Source organism: Dasypus novemcinctus, chromosome 2 (genome assembly GCF_030445035.2).
Source record: "Dasypus novemcinctus isolate mDasNov1 chromosome 2, mDasNov1.1.hap2, whole genome shotgun sequence".
Lineage (NCBI taxonomy): Eukaryota > Metazoa > Chordata > Mammalia > Cingulata > Dasypodidae > Dasypus > Dasypus novemcinctus.
The window spans coordinates 158746004-158768581 of NC_080674.1; the positions used below are offsets into that span (position 1 = coordinate 158746004).

Genomic DNA, 22578 nt, shown 5'->3' on the forward strand with positions numbered 1-22578 from the left:
GGTTTACATGCAGAAGCTTCCACCACTTAAAACCTACAGCAGGGCATGAACCAGAAACACACACCCATAGCACAGCACAGCCTTCACTCCTACAGCTCACTCCACCGTAGGCAATATCTGCCTAATAACAAATTCTAAGACATTTTTAACCTATAAAGAAACACACCAATATAGAGGTTAAGCAAACAAGTGAAGCAAGTTTATCATCCATGCTCTTAACAAGTTTCCAACAGGGCATGCAGAGTCAGCAGGAGTGAGAGTAAGAGAGCCACCAAAATCCCACAGACTAGTGCTTGTCAGCTCCTAAAGCGCATTTGAATACCAGAGACTACTACTTCTCAAACCTTAAAATGCAAACAAATCACCTGTAAATTTTATTAAAATGCAGATTCTGATTCAGAAGGAATGAGACAGGGCCTGAGTTTCCACTTTCTAACCAGCTCCCACGTGGTACAAATGGCTGCTTGGCCATGGACCACACTTTGAGACCCACTGCCCTACTCTCCATGCATGGGGGCTCTGAGTTAGCAAGAGATGGAACCAGTAGAACTGCCCACCCCTTAGTTTCTTGCCTTTTACTGTGTGAGCTCCTCTCTCCACTGAGAAGAACGCCAGTGTTTAAAAACACATATTGTTCATACATGGTCCCTACACCAAGCACATCAATTGATCTTATACACTCCTGAAAAAAACTGTTATCATTCCATAGCTGGAGAGAAAACTGGAGTTGTCAGGCTTCTCCAAGGTTACTCCAAGGATTATTTTAACTGAATGAAAGTTTGAGGTACTAGCCTCCCATATGATGTAAATCCCATGTATTCAATGCTACACTGGCTTGGAGCAGAGGAGGGTTGTGTTTTGTTTTAATTTTCTTCACTCTATTCCAGTGGTTCTCAACCCAGGGCGATTTTGCCTCCCGGGGGACATTTAACAGTATCTGGAGGCACTTTTGCTTAACACAACTGGAGGTCGGGCGTGCAATGCTACTGTCAATGGTGCCACTATTGAGAAATTCTGCTCTATTCTATCCATTCAGATTGATCCATATCTTTGGCAACTTATTCAATGATTATTTGAACATTTCCACATCAGGGGTAAGAAAAAGAGTATAGGCAGCCATTCAAAATGGAAACCATAGAAGTTTTCACTGGACAGGGAAGTTTAGTGCCTGAGAAGTCCAATGATAGGTTTGAATGACAGTCTGCCACCACAAAGCTGGATGAGATTACACAGGTTACTCGAGATCGCTCAACTTAAATTCCCACAGACATAAAATGAACATACTCTCCACAAGGGCATAAACTGTCTCTATTTTGGTCAGCAAAGTATATACATGGCAGATAGTAGGTGCTCAAGTATCTATCAAAGGAACGAGTGGTACCTGACTTCTTTGTAACAATGTTTTTTTTTAAATCTGATTTTGAATACTACTTTTAAAATCTTTAGAGACTTGAATGTTAGGAATTACTATTATTGGCCACACCTTTCCCTGGAAAAGCTCTGGAAACAGTAGCTGGCAGTGGCAAAGAACTATCCACTGTAGCATCAGACAGCCTGGGTTCAAATCTTGGCTCCACTGCTGTGTGAGTTTAGACATTGATTGAACCTCTCTAAGCCTCAGCTCCTTCATCTGAAATATGGGGATAAGAACAATTATTATGTCATAGGGTTCTTGGAAGAATTAAAATTAATTGAGAGTATGAATATATTTCTGATTGTTTGCAATTGATTACTAATGACTAAAGGAATCTATTCTGTGAAAATAATAAATAGGTAAATAAATAATAAGCAAATCAAAATCAGAAGATTTAAAATGAGATAATTTATGCAAAGCCCTTAGTGTGGTGCTTGGCACACAACAAGCTCTCAATAAAAGGAGGCTTTATTATGTTTTTGGCCTCTAGTCCCCAAATTGAGGGCACCTGCTCAGTTACCTCTCAAAAGAGAAGTAGAAACACAGTACTGAAATCAGAACCTGTCCCCAGAGACCATGCTGCCCTGGCACCTGACTATGTAGCTCACCTTCCCACTCTCAGCCCCACAAGCCTGAATGAGGAACTTTGGAACAAGTGTTCTGTGCTCGTCTGCATGCCCACTTAGTCTTTTTCAGAACACAGTCCCAATGATAGATGCACAGCATTTTCATTATGCTATAAAGCTAAAGGACACTAGTGCCAAAGCTGAAAATTGTTTGGAAAGCAAAGAAACAAGTAAAGAGAGAAAATTGCAGCCTCCGATTCAGTAATGAATTTTGCATAAAGGGTCCCCAATACAGTGCACAAAGACCACATTGCCACACACTCTGCATTTCATTTTTTTACAAGAAAGAAGAAAGCAGAAAAAATCCAAACTGATATTAACAGATTATTCATGAAAGTGAGTTGAAGCATGTATCTTGATTTGAGGACATGGACCCAAACCATTTTGGAGCTGAAAAGCAGCATCTGGTATGGTCCCTTCATCTTCCAGATGAGCAAATTAAAGCACCTGGGGATTCAATACAGGCCACACACCTTCAGCCTTGTAGTGGCCCACTTGGGAAGAAGAGTCACATGGTTATCTCTTTGGCCAATTCAGCCTGACTCCAGTCTGCCTCAGGAATAAGGAAGGAAACTAGTTCATTTAGCCCACTCTTCTCCCTGGATTTGTGAAGTTCACCCATTCATCCAAGTAATATTTTCTGAGCACTTACTATACACCAGCTATGCACAGACATCACGAGTCATTCTTTTTTTTTTCACATTTCAAGAAAATGTTCCTCTTTATTTAAACATAAAACACATTTACAGCATGCAGATTAACTTAAAATTATACAGCATCTTCCCCAAACCAATTCTCTTTAAATGTGTCTTCAAAGCACTGAAAATAAACCAACATATTCAACAGGCTTACTCAGACTTTTCTCTGTCATTTCATGTCAAATTGAGAGTTACACATAGTAGTTAGTATTTTTAAGTAAGGCAATTAACTTAACTGATCATCATGAATAAATGTTACTCTTATTTCACTGAGTTTTTCTTCTGAACCATTTATCAGTACCATTTGGAGGAACACAAATATATCCAAACAAAAGAATAAAAATAAAAAGACACTGCAAAACGAAATGTGTTCGTGTTCTATAGGAAGAGGAATTTTCATTTACAAAAATAAATCGTCTGTTTAATGACCTACCAAAGTAAAAAGAAAGAGAAGTTCCATTGAAAACAAATTTATGAAATTCCTGATAGGTTCTGTGAAAGATGTGAGCTTATAAATAGAAAAGAAACATTAAGATTTTTTAAAAAACAGCTAACAATGTGTATTCTGAACCACATGCTAGTTACAAATTTATTGTTTCACAGCACCAATACCCATGATACATTACTTACAGAAATGAAACTACCATATTCAGACAAAAGAGAAAAAGAAAACTCTGCTTCATTTACGAACGTTGCCAAAGAAGCAAGGTTTTTATTTGAAAACAAAATATAAATATCTACATGAATGCAGCCAAATGTTTCTCCATTTAGAGAACTATCATCCTAAATAGGCAATAGCACTTCTTTTTTTTTTAACAGTTAACTGCATTACTTCTATCTCACTGTACCAAGCTTTTATCTCAGTTTTCAGAGTGTTTCTTTTTATCAGTCCTAAAAGCAACACAAAGATTTTAAAGGCTGCAGACTACAACAGCAAGAATTTTTTACTGTAAAAATAAATAATAAATTTATCTTTCAAAACAAAATTTTTATACAAGTGGAAATTACAAGAGTTAAGGAATAGAAAAATAAACCAACTATGACCTCAGTCTTCTGACTATGGCTCCAAGTTTAATACAAATATCTGTATATAAAATTTTTCAAAAATTCTACCAGCCATATCTTAACACAGAACTTTCCAAGTTTTTCTACTGACTGAATAACTTAAATCCCCATTTTCTCTTAATTTCTGCTAAAATAATCACTGCCCCATGATGAAGAAGATAATGAAATCTCTTTTCCTATTAACTTTATAACTTCCTAAAATAAACTGTTGACTTAGTTTAATTATCTGAGGAAGAAGTGACAAATAGGAACACATTTAGTGCTAATTACAAAACGATAGGCTACAGCTAACAAAATAGTTTATTTAATGAGGATTATTAGTGACCTGCAAACAATTCACTATTTCTAGACTAAACAAAAAATAAATTATAATGTATGACTTAGTGTAGCAGTTTAAAAATACCTCAGGGATTTCAGACCAAAACTTACCTACATATTTTTAAATTCATCATATATTTGTCCTATTTCTTCACATTTTTTCTCAATTTCCATAGGTTATAAATTTGGATCAACCAATACAGTATTAATATGGAATTATGCTTAGTTCTATAATATCTTAATACATTTCACTATATTAAAGATAACGAATTACTATCTGTCCAGCAAGCTATGTTGAGTACAGAATCAGGAAGAAGAGAAATACAATTCCTTTTCCAAACTCTTTCTTAGATTTACTTTTGATATTGCGAAGTATTTCTATTCACACTAGCTCAGCATCAGGCATTTCATAACAAGGAGTCTTGTTCAGTTTCAAATGCCTAATTTGGTAGTTTTAACGTTTCAGTTAACTATTTGAGATAGTTGTTTTCAGAAGCAAACTTCAAAGGCAATACAAATAATTTTAGCCCTGTATTATTTCAAGGGATTTTAAAATACAGTACTGAATTCATGTATTTTGTGGGCATGTAGTGTTGTATAAAGTGGTAAAATTTAAGACATTTAATCTAAATGTTCCATTTTTCCTAATTTAAGGAAGACATTTTAAAAGGAAAAGAAAAACAAGCAGTAGCATTTAGGTCATTTAAACTGGGAGTAAAAATTAAACACATACAAACAAAAACAAAAAGCACAATTCTATAAGGTACAGTTAGCTTGGCACAGTAAGTCTATAAGACACAAAGGACAAACTGGAATAAATATGGCCACAGTTGTAAACTGTCATTTTTTTTCCCCTCCTAAAACACCAAAATTGCATTCTAGTTGTGTTGGGAAGCAGCAGAGTTTATAAGAGTGGGTAGGAAACAGCTATACAGGCCAGGTATAATTTATACATTTTTAAAACGTTGTAATTCTCCAAACCTCAGGAGGTAAGGGTTAGTCAACTGAATGGCTCTGCTTGATACTATGTCCTCTTCAAACTCCAATTATTTTTCAACACCTGTGGTGGCATGTAAATGCTTATACTTTGCCCCCTCCACCATGTACTGCCACCGGCTGGCTGTTCTGAACAAATGCACCTCCTCCACGAATTGCACTTGGATGAGTTGGAGAAGCTGCAGGATGTTGCCCTGAATGAACAGGTTTAGTAATTTGTGCTGAAAGTCCTTTTCTGGCCATACTCTCTGATCTGACTGCTTCCTTTTACAATCTACTTTTTGCTGATAGCATTTATGATCACAAGATGCATTTTCTTTGGCTTCTTTCTTTCAGTGCTGCCTCCAATGCATAGTGGTGGCTCTAAGTCACTTTTCCAACTTAGGTAGTTCACAGTGAAGATTTCCATTTTCATATACCATTTGTGTACCTTAGTGAGTTGTTCAAGATTATTTTCAAGAAAGGCAATTTTTTTGCTTTTGAGCAGCACTGCCTCCAGTGACATCAGAAACAATCTCGGCACTCTTTTTTTTTTTTTTAAGATTTATTTATTCCCCCCTCCTGTTGTCTGCTGTGTCCATTTGCTGTGTGTTCTGTGTCTGCCTGTATTCTCATTAGGCAGCTCCGGGAACCGTTCCTGGGACCTTCCAGAGTGGGAGAGAGGCAAATATTCTCTTGTACCACCTCAGCTCCCCTGTTCTGTTATGTCTTCTTATTTTCTCTCCTCTGTGTCTCTTGTTGCATCATCTTGCTGCTCCAGCTCTCTGCGTAAACCGGCACTCTTGCACAGGGTGGCTTTCCCACGCAGGGCAGAATTCCCACACGGGGCGGCACTCCTGTGTGAGGCCACATTCCCATGTGGGCCGTCACTACGTGTGGACCAGCTTGCCCTCACCAGGAGGCCTTGGGCATCGAACCTGGACCTCCTATATGGTAGATGGGAGCCCAATTGGTTGAGCCATATCCATTTCCCTCGGCATTCTTTCTAACTCTAGTGGCTGGGTCCTGAACCAAAAGCTTTTGTAGGTTGTGTAAAGTTTTAAGTTCTTTTGCCAGTGTCTCTTCCAAACCCTTCAAGTCTTGTCTTGCTTGTTCTCATCTATTTTGTACAACTGTAAGTTCATGTAGTTTCTTGCTCTTTTCCTGATATGTAGTTTTCAACTTATGTTCTACTCGCAGATGTTCCTGTTCTAACATCATTTTCTGGTTTTAGTCTTGAAGGTCTTGAAGATCAGTAATAAATTTTTCTTTTGCCTCAACCTCATCTCCCAGACTACTGATTTGTTTTTGGTGAGTTTCTCTAGCTCTGGATCTGTGGTTCCACAGCTTGCTTAACTTCATTTGCAGTCTGAACCTTATTTAAATGTTCCTTTTCCATTTCATGGACTTTCTCTTGTGCTTGAAGCTGGACTAGTTCTTCACTAACAGAACTGACAGATTCCTCCAGCTGTCTTTTTTTTTAAAGACATATTTATTTCTTCCCACCCTCTTGTTTTTCACTTGCTGAGTCTGTTTGTCTTCCTTGTTTCTTTAGGAGGAACCAGGAACCAAACCCAGGACCTCCAATGTGGGAGGGAGGTGTCTAATCGCTTGAGGCACCTCCACTCCCTGCTTTGTTGTGTTTCTCATACTGTTTTTCCTCCTCGTGTCTCTTGTTGTGTAGTCTTGTTGCATTAGCTCATCACACCTACCCATTACGTCAGCTTGCTGTCTTCTTTAGGAGGCACCAGGAACCTCTGCTCCCTGCTTTGTTGTGTCTCCCATTATGTTCTTTTCTTCTTGTGTCTCTTGTTGTGTCAGCTTGCCACACCTGCCCATTGTGCCAGCTCGCTGTCTTCTTCAGGAGGCACCGGGATCCAAACCAGTGACCTCCCATGTGGTCAGCCCAGTCACCTGAGCCACATCTACTTCTCCATCTTTTCTTTTGCTCCATATTTGAAGGTGTTCAGTCAGTAACTTGATTTTGGCTTCATGTTGAGAGATACGAAGTTGGCATGCAGCTAACTCCTTTTCATTTTCTTCCATTTGTTGTTGTTGCTCTCAGTTTGTATGCTTTCTAATTGTTTGCAGATTTTACCACTGTTTTTACTTCAGATTTCATTTTGCTAATGTAGAGCCTTGCAACTGTGAACCTTCATCTACTATGCCAATTCCTTCAGGTTGCTTTACATCATTATTTCCTATAGCAATTCCTATTTCTGCCCAGTCTTTTAGTAAAGATGCCATCATCTCTGCTGCATCTCTCATTTTTTTCTGGTGGTTGGTCATTTACTTAAGTTTCTATAGCTCAGCATCTACACCTGCTCAAGTTGCCAATTTCTGATTCAGTTCATCACTAAGTAATTCATATTGCTTGGTTTTGTATTCAACTTCCTGAGATTTCTGATGATAATTGACAGCAAGTTCCTCCAAGGCCTGTAAAACTTCCTTTACTTCTTTAAAGTCATTGCTTTCCTCTTTAAGGCAATTTAGCTCAGCTAGCATAAAATACTTCTGGTACATGCTAGAAGCTCTTCCAAATCCAATATTTGTGTCTTCAATTTCTCTCCCAACTGGGTCTTTTGATTAATTTCTACATCCTTGTCATCAGGTTGTTTGTACAATTTAGCAATTTCTTCTGCACACTTTCTTTCAGTATGAATAAAGTTTCCAGAACTCCACCCATGGCCGCTGGTTTATCATTGGTAATAGTGATATCCTTTATCCACTGTGAAAGCTTCCAAGTTGGCTTTCTCTTTGTCAAATTGTTCATCAATAGGCACTGTCTCCCTATTACACCATCAGTTGAGTTCATTTTCAAGCCACTGAATGTTGTTCCATTGGGTCTTATTTTTTTCTTTTTCTCTTTCATACTTCTTTTTCCATTATTCTGCAGTTAACTCTACATCGACACAAACTGCGTTCCTAATTGTTTGGCCCTTTGACTAAATAGGAGCATTGATTTTGTTTCAGATTCATTGTATGATGATGGAGAGCAGCAAATTACAATAGTGGTCCTACAGTTGGCACATATGAATCTTGAGGGACTCGCATCATCCTACTGTCTCAATACAGAACATATGTACTACCCTAAGCCAAAGCAGAAGTAACATTTCCAAGAGCAGAAAGTGACTTGCTGATGCTCTTAGTGTTATCCAGCACTGCACCTTCAGCTCCAGCGTTACTAACCTTTTCACTACCAACTAAATCAACCAGATAGTTTTCCACTCAGCTTTTGTTCCGTTCATGTGTTTTCTTGTTTTACATTAATAAGAAATATACTGTGACTTTAGAGCTATGTTCGTCCATATTTGTAACTGCTAAGTGTCTGTTGGGTTTCCCGTCATCTACGGTATCCATAACTTCAACTGGACTACACACAAAACGCTCTGCATCCTGCTACGGAGGGAACTCGGGTTTTGGCTTAATGAATTGAAAGGCTGGTCTTTGAAACATCTAATAGTTCCATGAAACCTTAATATGAAATTCAAATTTTTTCACCCATGGAGTAAATATAATGAAAAATACCTTGCACTGTTCTTGGAATAATTCCCACGACTTCTGGATCATGAAGTTTACTCTCCATTGTGTGCGTCTTCCCAGAGGATGTCTGTCAATATGCAAATATTGTTCCACTGTACCCCTCAAGTAGAATCTTTTTGTGCAGTCATTACATACTTGCTCTTGAGATGCGTTTGACTGGAACACCCTATCAAATGCAAATCGCTTGGACGCCGGCCTTGATCGCGTCTTCTCCCTGAAGCTTGGCGACGTACTGACCGCCGCGGTTCCCCTCAGGCTCGTGGGGAGGCCGTTAGCAACACGGCGCTTGGACGCTGCCCTCGCCCGGGGCCGCCATCTTCCCCGCCGCCGGGAGCCCGCGCCGCGCGGTCTCGCTCGGGGGCGCGCTCGAGAGCAGCGCCCGCGGGGCCCGCGAGACTCGGCGGGGTGTCCCGGCCGCGCGGGCCTGAGGCTCACTTCCGCCCATCGGGGCAGCCGCCGCCGCGGCACCGGGCAGAGCGTGCGGCGGCTCCTCAACTTCTCCCTCGCCAGGCTGCGAGGGGCAGGCTGCGAGGCCTGGGGGTGTCCTGGGGACCCAGGAAGCCGCCCCCTCCTGCCCCTCCCACCCCCCTCCTCCGGTCTGGCCGCCCGGCTGTGCCCTCGCCGCTCGTTTGTCATTCTTGGTACTTGAGCTGCAGAGGGCAGAACCGCTGCCCACTCCCATTACACTTACATTCAAATGGACGACACAGTCAGTAAACAAGGGCACAAGTAGATTGTACAGTATAACTCCAGGCAGTGATAGGAGTCTGAGCGACAGGAGAAAGGACAACTTGAGATTGAGTGCTCATGGAAGGCTTTTCTGAGGATGCAACATTCACTGGGAATGAAATCTGGACAAAGAAAAGGAGTCAGTCACATGAAATTCAAAGAAAAGAAGTCTTGGGGTGGAGGGAGCAGCGACAACAAAAGTCCTAGACAAGCGTAGCTGCAGAACAAATAAAAAGAAAGCCGGTAAGGCTGGAGCAGGATGAGCAATGGGGAGACGGGTAGGAAAGGAGGTCAGAGCAGTGGGCCAGGGCAGCATGCTTTGGCTGGGGGGGACGGGGGTGCCCATGCATCCCCCTGGAAGGTGGAAACATCACTGGAGTTGGAACCAGAGCCTCAGGGTTGATGCGTCTGAGCTGACTGTGCTGTGCAGGGCCTTCCTAACGGTGAACTTCTGTTGAGTCGGCAGGTTAGGTATAGAGGGGCCACTCTGGACAGTGGCCACGCTGTGCTCACCTCCAGACCTGGCAGAGGACAGGGCTCCAAAGACAAGGTAAAGCTATGCTGCCCTCACATTTTTGAGCCTCTCAGGGCCCCAAAATTCTAACTGTGAGTTCCACTGCTCTCTCCAGATGTGCTCCTCACCCAGCTGGCTTGTTCCCCTATCAACTGGACCATCCCAGCCTCATGGGTTTCACTTCCCTGCCTACCCACGAAATTATTCAAGCCAGCCAATCACACCCCTGCAGGGACCAGAGGCCACCCCATCGTCTCCTACCGAAGAGCCTGACTCCCACAGCCCCTGCTGGCTCAGTCCCTGTGTGGCCTGGGCTGTGAGTGTACATGACAAACTGCTGTCGCTCGCATCTGTCCAATGTCGGGTGTCACAGGCTTGGCCATCTTGTATTATTTAGGGCGGGAGTTCCCTCCTTCACCAACCGGATGCATAGAAGGTGATCCGAACAAGCCCCCAGGGCCAGAGTGACCAGAGGCATTGAGAAGGAGAGTGATCCTCTCCTTTCCTTTAGCCACCATGACCCACTCAAAGTTCCAGTCATGAATCAGCCTAGCCAGCCAAGAGAAGGGCTCGATAGAGGCTGAGGTTCATTTTTTTAAAGAGTATTATTAATTTTTAAATTAAACAGGAATGCATGAATACATTTTTCTTGTTAAAAAAAAAAAAATGAAATGAAATAAACATGGTCCCAAAAGCTAATGTCCAGTTAGACCCCACTCCTCCAATCCTGGCCACCTTTTCACTCTCCCATCTCTATCCCTCTCAGAGCTAAATACCACTGTTATCAGCCAGATATAGATCCTTCTGCAGTATTTCTTATGCCTCAAAATACATATGCATGTGCCCTGAGAAAATATAGTATGATTTTTATGGACTTGTTTTAATAAATTACAGCATACTGTATATAATGACTCTACAACTTATTTGTGTTTTTTTACTTAAAATTTCATAGTTGCCACATTCTTATTTAAAATTTTAATTTATAATCTTGAAAGAATTTCAAAATTGCAGAAAAGTTGCAAGAGTAGTACAGAGAACTCCCATTTACCTTTCAGTCAGACTCCCCAAATGTTAAGATTTTGCCACAACTGAATTATAACTGCTTTATTATTTTTTCTACTTACCTACCTATCAATCTCTGTCCAAATCTATTATATATCTTTTTTTATTAGAGCAGTCTACAAGTTGTTTTTGCCCTCACTAAATGATAGCATTAGAATATCTCTCTAGATTATTACATAAACACCCACATCATTTTGTCCGTTGCTGTGTAGTATTCCTTAGTATGTTATGCCACAGTTTATCTCCTTATGAGTAGCAATTTAGGCTATTTCCAATTATTTTTCTATAACAATGCTTCAATGAAATGTTCTCTGTGTATACTTCTGTGAGTGTTCCTCTATGGTATAAGGAGGACTTTACTCTTAGATACAATCCTCAAGCAGAAGCAGAATCAGTCACAGGAATTTCTAACCACCCAGTGGTTGCCTCAACCCAGGAGACCTGTCCTTACTCAAGACCGACCTCAACACTATCTCACTGCATGACTTTATCGAATCCCCAATCCCTTTAAGGCTCTGTGGAAGGAGAAACTTAGTTTTGATGAACACTTAAGAACGCTCACTATTCTAGCATCCTACAACTCTGATTCTGGGTCGAGGGGTTCTCTCCCAAATAGAGGTTTCATGCCCTTTCAGAGGTTCTAGGGCATCTGTGGGAGGCCTTTGGATCACAACTTCTAAGATCACAATGTGTCATTGCAAGCAGGGGACAGACTTTAATGGTGTTCCTGGAGAAAGGACCACAGCCTGGAAGTCCCTGACTTCTGCTTGCCCTTTTCCATGCCCTTCTTGGATGTCAGGGCATGATGTCACCTTCTGTAAATGTTGTATAAACGCCTGAACTTGAATCCACTAATTTAAAATGAGATAAGGGAACAGCAATCACCACCTACTTTGCATGGACTTTATTTCACGAAGTACACAATTTCTCATTTCATTCCTAGATCAACTCCGAGATGTACACAGGAGAGGGATAATTATAATAAATATTATAATAGTATGCAGTGAACACTGTTATTCATTACAGCTGAGTGACTTGAAATGAAAAGACATTAATTGGTTGCCCAAGGTCACATAGCTAGGAAAGGAGGGCAAGCCTGGACCCCAGGCCTCCTGTTTCCTAATCCTATTCTCTTGCATTGGACTTCCCAGCTGTGTGGCTTTGAGAGCCCATTTGTTACCCGAATAACTAAGAAAGGCATGCATCTTCAGCAGACTTCAGGATTTAGTGAAAAATCATATTCAGAAATTTAGGTCTTTTTTTTTTAGGAAGTACTGAGGATTGAACCCAGAACCTTGTACATGCAAAGCAGGCACTCAACCATTGAGCTACACCCACTCCTTGCATTCAGGTCTGAAAGAGCCAAGTGAATCATAGGGGAGAGAGCCAAGCTTGGGAATTAAGTTAACTGGACTCTAAGAAAAGATTGGTAAATTCATGTTGTCTGAGAGATTTTACTCCACGTATTAAAGATACTGTCCATGATACTCTGACAGGACTGGTCATGGGAGGCTTCTCTAGGAAGATGCATTTAAGCTGAGACCTAGAGTATGAGGTTCCAGCCTTGCCAAGAAACAGGAGAAGAGCAAGCCAGGCATAGGGACTGCAAGCGCGAAGGTCCCACTGGAAGGCTGACATATCTCCCCATGCAGGGCACGAGAGGTCAAGGCAGGCATCCCAAGGTGCCTGGCCAATCCACGCTAGAGGAGCTCAGGGGATAGCTTCGAGGGAATGTAGCATTGGAGGGGACCTGGAGGAAACAACCAGCTTCATCCCAGCGAAGCACAGCCAAGAAGGGCATGACAAGCAGGAGAAATGCAGGCAGACAAGCAATTGCTGGTGACTAATGAGGAAGAGTCAGCCTCTTCATCTGTGAAATGGAGGAATAGGACAGAAGGCTCACTGGTATCCCTTTCAAACAGACTGTACCACTGAGGAAAGTGAGCTGGAGAGAGATGGCCAAGGAAGGAACAGGGCTGAATCTCAGATCTTCCAATTCCTCTCCAGAGCTGGCCCCACCCCAGCTCCGTCCTTGTGCCGGAGGGTGACTGGTGTGTCCCAAGTCAGGAGGGACCACTGATCAGTGGCCAGACTTGAGCACAAAGCTACCAAAGAACTCTGGGGGTGGGGGAGGGGGAGGTCCATCTGCTTAGGGCTCCCCACAGGCAGTGCTGCAGCCCCCAACGCTGTGATCTCAGAGCCAGTTCCTTTGTTCCCCCTGCAGTAGCTTCCCGAAGAATTCAGAAGCTACTTTGATAGGGTGTGTGTTTGTTTGTTTGTTTGTTTGTTTGTTTGTTTTAATGTGAGAAACAAGGGGAAAGCATGGCCCTGTAACAACGCTGTTTCATCCAGAAAAACAGACCTGATCCCTGTTAACCCCACAAAGGTTTCAGGAGCTCCTCTAGGGAGGAAGAGAGGAGCAGACCCATGTTAGTGAGTCCCCAGAAAGCACCATCTCCTGGTAGGATGTTCACAGTTGGCTAAGGGCCTGGATCTTGGCACAAACCAGTGGTGCCCCTGTGGGGACAATGGTCAGAACCAAGAACATTAGAATAAAAGGAACCTTAGGAATCATCTAGTCCAATCCTCCATGTACAAACATGCGAACTTAGGTTAGAGAAATCACCTAACATGTTAGGTGGTTGTTTCAAGGCTATACACTTAAAGCATATTGAGCACTTACTAATGCCTGATATTACATCTAAGCCCCTTATAACCATTATCACTGTTGATCCTTACAGTGAAATAAGTATTGTTATAATCCCTATTTTATAAGTGAGGAGTCCGTGGCTCAGAAAGGTTCAGTCACTTGCCTTAGCACACACAGTGGTAAACAGTAGAGTCAGGATTCTAGTCATCTCATACCATTGCTCTGGGCTTCAACACTTTGCACGCTACCGCAGCAGAACCGCAACCACGGTCTGTGATCTCCCAGCCAGTAGAGCCACTTCCATCCCAGGCCCATTAATCCTGAGGACACGCTCCTCCATGATCATCTTCAACCCACACAGCTCATCCAAAATAAGCGTAGCCCTGTCACTGGGATCCCGTCCTGCCCCACTCTGGGCCTGGGATTCTCTTCTTGGTCCTCTTAGTTCTGCACCCTCTCTTCTTTAGCCTTAGCTCAAATGCCATCTCCTCAGAAAGCTGCACCCTTTAGTGCCTACTACTGCCCCCTGTTCACTTATTTTACAGACCGTAATCCTAAGTCTGTGCATTTATTTGCTTGTTGTCTCCCCCATGTTTCTGCCAGGCTCAGTGCCTGGCACAGTCTAAGCATTCAATTAGAGGTTGTTGAATAAATAAACAAATGAATGAACTGAAAAATGAAGGGCTCTTTTAGCTCTTCAAATAAATGTTTGCCAACAGCTCTTACATCTTGTATTTGTATAACTGATTTGGTTACACCTGCTTAATACAAAAGTTTACCTTGATCCAAGGACCAGGTAATTTACAGTGTGTCCTTCCAAGTCTTTCTCTATGCATTTTAAATACATGTATATGTGGAACATGTGTGTGATCCCATTTGTGTAAAAATGATGTAACTATATAACATTATATATGTATTCTATACATATATTACATATAATATATAAGCTTGTACAACATATATCTTGATCTAAAAGGAATCATATTGCTTGTTTTTTCTGCGATTTTCTTGTCTTATCTAATCACATAACATGGAAATCCTCCCCCACTAACATATGTAGATCTGTCACATGTTGTTAACAACCGTATTATTTTTCAAAAATAAATGTATTCACTCTTGGTGAGAGAGTCTAGTTATATAGGGTTGGCAAGTAGAAGCCAACATATCACAACCACTCTCTCCCACCATTCCCACACCTTCTAGGCTAGAAGGAAGATGATGTTGAGATTCATTCAAAAATGAGCAGGGGCAGCACTGGACTTGAGGAGGAGAGGGGCAGGCGATGCGATGAAGGGAAGTGGAGAATGGAACTGGATGGGAATGAGAGACAGGCAGCTGGAAAGAAAAGTGGGGGTCCAGGGCTGTGTTCACCAATAACAGCGAGGAGAGGGCAGAAAGTAGGGAAGAGAGTTAGAGAGGACCCCTGGAAGTGACAGGAAGTCAGGAAAGATGGCAGCTCTTTGTGGAGAAGAGAACCTTAGTGTACTGAGTTGACTAATGGCCCCCCAAAATTCATGTCCACCCAGAACCTCAGAATGTGATTTATTTGGAAATTGGGTCTTAATTAGTTAAGATGAGGTCATACTGCATTAGGATGTAACCTAAACCCAATATGATTGATGTCTTTAGGAGAGAGGGGAGAGGGAGATTTACACACAGAGACACACGGAAGGTAGAAGGCCATTGGAAACAGAGCAGAGATTGGAGGCAGGCTACACCAGCCAGGCAACACCTGGGCCACCAGGAGCAAGAAAGAGTCCCGGGAGGAGCAGTGGCCCGGCCAACACCTTGGGTCCAGACCTCCAGCCTCCAGAAGGGTGAGAGGATTAAGTTCTGCTGTTGTTAGCTGCCCAGTTTAGGGTCCTTTGTTACAGCAGAGTGAGGGCAGCCTGCAAGGAGTGAGACCGTGGTCACTGGCCCAGAAAGCCTTTTTATTTTCCCTTGATGAAGGCTGAAAAATGGACTCCCAATGGTTTTGCCACATGCTTTCCCAGCATCCAGGAGCATTTGCCTGTTTCCGGGTGGGACCTGTTTGTCTCCATTCTGGAGTCTTAATGTCCAAAACAAATTTCTAAACAAAGGGACCCTCTGCTCTCTGGTTCTCAGCTCCATTTTCTTGCAAGGAAAGAGCCAAGATTCTGCTTTCCTGATGACTTTCACAGCTGATTCCACAGAGAATCCCACCCCCACGCCCCCGCTTCCTTCTGCGTCTTTCCCGGCTGCCCCTGATTGTTGTGGACATCCTCATGGGTATAGCTTTTTTGCTTATTTTAACCCTTTCTTCCTATCTTTATAATTATGCAGGGACAATAAGATTCTTGTCACAGTAGAAGCTATTTGGGGCTTGTAGATTGCTCTCTCCCAAGCTTCCAGTGGGATGTATTTAAAAAAAAAAAAAAAACGTAGACAAAAAGCATTGGTCAATTAAGCTCCCTGTGTTTGGAAAATTATGAGGCACAGTCTCATGACCACTACTCTGTAGAAAGGCCCACCAGGTCTGCATAAGTAAGAAAATGTCAGGCTTATCACTTCAGGCAGGTATAAGAGAGGAGTGATAATAATTAGCGTATATCAAGTCTCATATGTCATGCATTCATTATACCAAGTATTTTAACATACAATATTCCATGAAGTAGGTTCTGGCATTATACCCATTTTACAGAAGAATTTGAGGCTCAGCGAGACTGCGTGCCTTGCCCAAGTTCACATAGCTAGTAAGTGATGAAACTGGGATTGGAAATCAGCCAGTCCAGATCCAGAGCCTGAACTCTTAACCAGGGAACCATCGGATTTATCTAATTCATGCTTTGCTTCATTAATTATTGCCTCCTCCCCCTTCCACTCCCACCCAGTGAGGATTTATGCTCATAAGGTCAGGGTGCCTGTCTGTCTTGCTTACCATTTTATATCCCCAGCAGCCAGTGCAGGACCTGGCATAAAGTAGATGATAAATAAATGCCGGTGAGTGAATTACTGACTGAATATCACGCTTTTATTGCCCATGTCTTGAAATTTTCTGAAATTGAGGCTTTGGGTGATAACAAGAATAAGAATATTTTCACTGAAAGATCCTGTTAATTTTTACATATTTACCTGAACTTTCCCCCAGGAGAAAAATATGTCTTTCTCCAAGTATTAGATTTTAGCAAGTTACCTGTAACTTGGGGATTGAATAAGAATACCCAATCTGAAAACATAGGGTTTCTCTAAAGAGATCTTTTGAAATAATTTAGATATTTATCCATCTTCTACTATGTTTCTAAAGTTATTCTAGACTTCTGACCCTTTTAGTACCAAAGAGTGGTCTTGAATCACCTGGGATGCATGTTTGAAATGCAGAACAAGAGAAGCCAGTGACCGGAAATCTGCATTTTTACTGGATTCTCAGGTGGTTGTTACACAATCAAAATTTTGAGAACCACTGTGAGATGGTAGGACTATTTTATCTCCCACTCCTTTTGAAAAAATTCCTAATAAACCTTCAAATTCTCTTTCAAATACTTTGATTTATCTAAAAATTATTTTTTAAAATTCTGGTAAAATGTACATATCATAAAAATCATTTCAACCATTTTAAGCAAACAATTCTGTGACATCAAGGATAATGACATTGTGTAACTTTCACAATTACCCTTTTCCAGAACATTTTCATCATCCCAAACAGAAATGCATACCCATTAAGCAATAACTCCCCATTTGCCCTTCCCCCCAGCCTTTGGCTACCTCTGTTCTGCTCTCTGCCTCTGCAGATTTGCTTGTCCTAGGTATTTCATATAAGAGAAACCATACAATATCGGTCCTTTTGTGTCTGATTTATTTCACTCAACATGAGGTCTTTAAGGTTCATCCATGTGATAGCATGTATCAGAACTTCATTCTTTACTTTGGCTGAATAATATTTCATTGTATGTATATACTTCATTTTATTTATCTATTCCTCTGCTGATGGGCATTTGGTATTATGAATAAAACTGCTATAAACATTGGTGTATAAATATTAGTTTTGGTGCCTGTTGTTTAATTCTTTTGGGGGAATAGTCCTAGCAGTGAAATTTCCTGGTCCTATGGTAATTCTATGTTTAAGATTTTGAGGAATCAACAAACTGTTTTCCACAGTGGCTGTATTACCTTGAAGTCATAAGCCATATCAATGTATTTCACTCTGTATAAGGTGTCCTAACAGTTGTTCTTTCCCCAGTTTTCCAAGGGTTGCCACCTAACCTTATTTTGATATTCCAGACTCTGGTGCCCTGAGACACCCCTAGGGGACCAAGCTAGAGGTGAGGAGATCTGGTCCCTTTCTGCCATGTGATGCTGAGTATCCTAGTGCAGGTAGCTCAGCCTCTCTGACCCACTTGTCTACAAACCAGGGCTGAGTGCTTAGAGCTGCGTAATTCTACACACGCTCTAACCAGAATCATTCTACAGTCAAGTATCATGTGTCTTCTCAGTCTTGTTTTTCTACACTCAAAAGTCATGCTTGGGTGCTCATGAATTAGGTTCAGAAGGTGACAGGGTAAGTCAACAGCGGATGTAAAGAGCCCCACCCTATGGACTCAATCGTACCCCCAAAATTCAGAATCTAGGTTTCTATAATAATCGTCCATAAGTACAGATTACAAAAAAAACCAGCAACACTGCTTTGGGGGCAAGAGTTGGTTGACCATACAAACCTGGCTGGGGTGGACCAGTGAGGCTGAGTCATGAAGCCACATGCTGGCTATGTTCCTCAGCCAGAGAAGTGTTTCAGATTGGGTATTCCTAGATGTTCCACTCTGTTATGTAATATTAGAACTGGAAAAGATGTGGGGTCATCCTAGCAACAGATATTTATTGAGTATTAAGTGCCAGACGCTGTTCTAGGGATTGGGGTCCAAATGGTAAACCCTCCTGGCTTTCGTGGAGCTAACATTCTACTTGGGAAAGAGATGACAAACGGGTAACAAATAAATCAGTGATAAGGGTGATGAGGGAGAGAGATGACAAACAGGTAACAAATCAATCAGTGATAGAGGAGTTAGGGACCTAAGACAGCAGGCTCGAGGAACCAGTAATGTCTCATCCAATGTCCGCCAGCCACCTTCTGCTGGTGGGGAAGAAGACGAGGCAGCGGCAGGAGTGACCTGCCCTTAGCAGCAGGGTTTGCAGAGGAAACTGTTTTCCTGCAAAACCAGTCCTCTCTTCACAGCCCCTCCTAACTATGACTTTATGACCCTATCATTGTCCAGCCCTTCGTCACCAGTATCGAAGGGAGGGCGGGGAGAACAAGTCCTCAAGCACCCCTGCCTGGTTCCGTCCATCTCCCCATCACACCCTAGGGTCCCGAGCCCAGGGAGAAGCCCCCGCGGGGCGGGGCCTAGAGCCGCGCCGGCGCGTCCAGCAGGTGGCAGCCGCGAGCGGCCGCGCCCCCCGCGCTGTCCACCCTCGAGCCCGCATCATGGATGTCGAGCTCTCCTATTTCGCTTTGCTCGCCTTGGAATTCGAGACCCCAGACGAGGACCAGGATTCATGAACCGGTCGCAGGGGCCCGGGCAGGGGCCTCTGGCTCCCGACGCTGGCCGAGAGGTGAGTCCCGGAGCGGATGGCTGCTCCCCAGGCCGGGCGGGGACGCGCTGCCCCCGCCCTGCCTCCCTGCGGTCCACACCCCCTTGGGCTCCGGAGAGGCTTGGCTGGAAGAGCCTGGGGTGCGCAGGAGCAGGCGCTGCCAGCCGCGCTTCTGCCCGGGACTCGGGGCCCCGGAGCCGGAGGACCAGGACGTCGGTGACCTCCCGCCTCCTCCTCCTCCTCCTCCCTGCTCTCACCTGCGCCTTATTAGTCCACTCACCTTCAAGGCCAGTGGCGCCAGCCCAGGCTGAGAGGAGACAGCGGCGGGAGAGAGCACCTGAGGAAGCGGAGCTGGCAGTGACTGCCTTTTCACCCACCCCACCCCCAGGTGATGCGTGAGGTGCCAAGAAGAGAAGATTTAGAAGGCAACTAGGGCCTCCGTGTTGAATGAAAGACCCGTGCCGAGGCATCGCCATGAACACGAGCAGTAAGTGGATGCCGCCTTCCCTTTGCCATGGGAACAGGGGTGGGGGCGGAGGTGCAGGAGTCTGCGCTGGGGTGCCCGGGAGGCAGGAAGGAAGCCGGGCATCTGTGTGGACACATGGCCCCCCGACTCCGTTTTAGTGGTTTTGTTGTTCCCTCTAAGAGGGATGTCAGTCCAGTTTTTTCATGACAATTTTGCTAATATTTTATGGCAGTGCCAGTTGCCTCTGCCGGGAAGGCTGCTGCCTCCTTCTAGCAATGCCTGGGAAGGCCTTTGAAGCAGAAATGCTGGCCATTGTCTGACTGTGGGGGCTCTTAGGAGACCTCCCTGCACACATCTGGAAAACCAGAGAGAGCCCTGCTAGTCCAAGCTGGGAAGAGCAGGCAGGCCGGCCGGTGGGTGGGCGGGGGTGGGCAGACTGTGGGATGGGAAAGAGCAGTTTGATAAACAAACCATCATGAAGCCACCTTTGGATCTGGAGATTGTGAAATATCCAGCTCCTGTGCACCTCCGGCCTTCTGGGCAAGGCCGTGTTTTCTCCACACACCTACAGGCTATTGAGCCCTCCTGGAGAATGAGAGAAAAGGGACAAGCCTTTTCGCCAAGGGCTCTAACTTGTCAGAGGCAACAACTGCTTTGCAGAGCCCAAATCAGATCAGGGTTGGACCTCAGCTGCTGAGAAAGGCAGTCAGAAATACAAGGGAGATGCTGCCTGTTTCTCTTTAATATAGTCACTTTGACCATGGGCATCAGGCGGTGGCCTGGACAGTGCCCTGGGAGGGAGATCCGGGTCCAAGTCCCCTCTCCCACTCTCTTGCCAGCTTAGCTTGTCTGGGTCATTCCAGCACCGAGTGGGGGTTGTTGAACCAGAGGACCCTATAAAGTCCACTGTCCTGGGTCTTTCATCTTGGCTGTCACTCCCTTCCCTGGATCTCAGATTGCAACTCTGTGAAATGAGACTGGTTGAATCAGATGCTTCTGGGGGAAGAGGGACCTTAAAATATAAGAATTGACAAGTTTCTTGATTAAAAGCTAGAGCTGAGCAGCAAGCCCAGAAAAATCTGTACCTTATCAGTCCACACAAAACCCACTATTTCCTCACCCTTCCCTCCATGTCAAGGCTATTGGCATAGACAGGAGGAAAATAAATCAATGCCCAGTGAAAAGGCAATGAAATATATTTATTTACTATGTCTCTGTATGACTCATCTCTCTGATGTCTCCCTTTGTGTATTACATTTCTCTGCTTAGCAAGTGAGTGGGGCTGGACTCCCTCTGCCTCTCACAGCCAAAGAATTTGCCTATTGAGTTTGACAGTCTGGAATGGTGTTTTGGCTTCATACCAGGCTCAGGAAAAGAGGAAAATTCACCTAATGGGCCACATGTTTATATCTGCATGCCTTCAGACAAATAAAGATGTGCACTGCCCGTTGTGCTATATCTAGGCAAAAATGTATTTATGGGAGTCCTTTCTCACTAAAACAGGAAAAGAGAAAGATGGCTCATCTGTTTTTCAAGGAACTAAGAAATAAGGTTAACAGGAAACTGACCCTGCCCTTTTCTCTCTCTCCAGAATCCTAAGGAACTCTTGTCCTGTTAGTAACACTGGGTATTCTTGAAAAAAGGAAATAAGAGTTCCTACTTTTTTTCTTTTTTTTCTCTTTTTAAGTAAATGGTAACCAGTAGAGTTGAATACTGAGGAAGATAAGTACTAAAAATGCCATTCCAGCCTCCAGTCCTTTTTCTAAGTAGGCACAGTGTGTTTGTTTTCTAGGAGTAGTGGGAAATAAACAGAGCAGAACAGGACGGGCAGCCTGGGGAGACCCTGAGCTCCCCAGCTGCCTACTTCCTGCTGAAGGGTCCACCCAGGGAAGACAGTGGAAGAGACGGAAGCTCAGGGCTCAGGCTGGACTCAGTGATGGGCGAGGTTCCTCCCAACCGTGTGGAGAGAGTAGGACCCAGACCCTACGAGCCGAGGAGCGGCTGGGTCATGAGGTCATAGGGCGGAGGGTTGGTAGGCCATCCTTGGGGGCCTGTTCTAGGCCACAGTGCCCTCTTCCTTGACTTAGTACTCATGCCAAAAATTGGACCTAATTCAACCCCTGGCTTAGTTTTTTCTTCACTTCCCTTTGTTGGATATTCAATCTCCACTAGCCTCTGTGCTAAGCACTTGACTTACGTGACCCATTGAACTCTAACACCCAACCTGTGACCATGTGTGTGGGAATTATTACCCCCATTTACTGAGTGAATCTTTGTAGCTAATGTTCAGTAGATTGCCCAATGTCATGCAGTTCACTATTAAATTATCAAAGGCACTTGGGCACATAAGGCAGTTCACAGTGTGTAGTTGCTCCTTGCCTAATCTGGAGAGGAGGAACATGGGTAGCCTTTGGGCAGCATTAGAGTTGACAGAGATTGGACTTTGGATTTAGAGAGTCCCAGGTTCCAGTCTACTTTTTTTCACTAAATAACCATGTGACCTTCGCCATGGTTGTCCCATCTGTAGAGTGTGAGCACTGGCCTCAGCTTGGAGTAAGAGGAAACGTAATGGTTCGTGTAGGGCAGAGTGTGACCCTTGGTGAGGGCTGGCAACACACAACACACAATGGCAAACGTGTGGCCATTGTCATTGGTGGCAACTGACCTCAGGTCTCTTGGACTTAACACCTTTGTGGCAAACTGCAAAGAATACCACCAAGTGTGGTTTTGAGGACTAAATAAGATAATGCTTTGGAAGCATTTATAAATGACTTTTATTAATAAGAGAGAGACACGTTTCTTAGATGTCAAAGACCGGAGAATGGTCATTCAGTGATTTGCTAGTGTCAATTTTAGTTTCACCAGAATCCTCTCCTCTGACATTTAGCTGAGAATCAGCACAGCAAAAGCAGGAAGTTGTGAGAAAGGAGTAAATTTAGAGAGGATGGAGTTGGGTGGGGTGGGGGTTAGACCT

The 22578-nt window shown here is 43.7% G+C and overlaps 1 protein-coding gene, 1 long non-coding RNA gene and 2 pseudogenes across 9 annotated transcripts in view; 1 reads left to right on the top strand and 3 right to left on the bottom strand.

Moving 5' to 3' along the window:
- The window catches only part of LOC139437166 (uncharacterized), a 34578-nt gene extending 15054 nt beyond the window's left edge, over positions 1-19524 (bottom strand). The window contains exon 1 of the long non-coding RNA XR_011646880.1: positions 19419-19524. This is a non-coding gene — a long non-coding RNA (uncharacterized lncRNA). The remainder of the gene's footprint in view (positions 1-19418) is intronic.
- On the bottom strand, positions 5856-6570 carry LOC131274395 (kinesin-1 heavy chain pseudogene; annotated as a pseudogene).
- LOC101432550 (kinesin-1 heavy chain pseudogene) lies at positions 6889-8658 on the bottom strand (annotated as a pseudogene).
- ABLIM3 (actin binding LIM protein family member 3) overlaps positions 18980-22578 on the top strand; it is a 104913-nt gene continuing 101314 nt past the window's right edge. For all 8 annotated transcript variants that reach the window (XM_058280752.2, XM_058280709.2, XM_058280717.2 and 5 more), the window contains exons 1-2: positions 18980-19159; positions 19527-19625. In XM_058280752.2, coding sequence (XP_058136735.1) covers positions 19586-19625 — 40 coding nt within the window. In that variant the 5' untranslated portion in view covers positions 18980-19159; positions 19527-19585. The remainder of the gene's footprint in view (positions 19160-19526; positions 19626-22578) is intronic.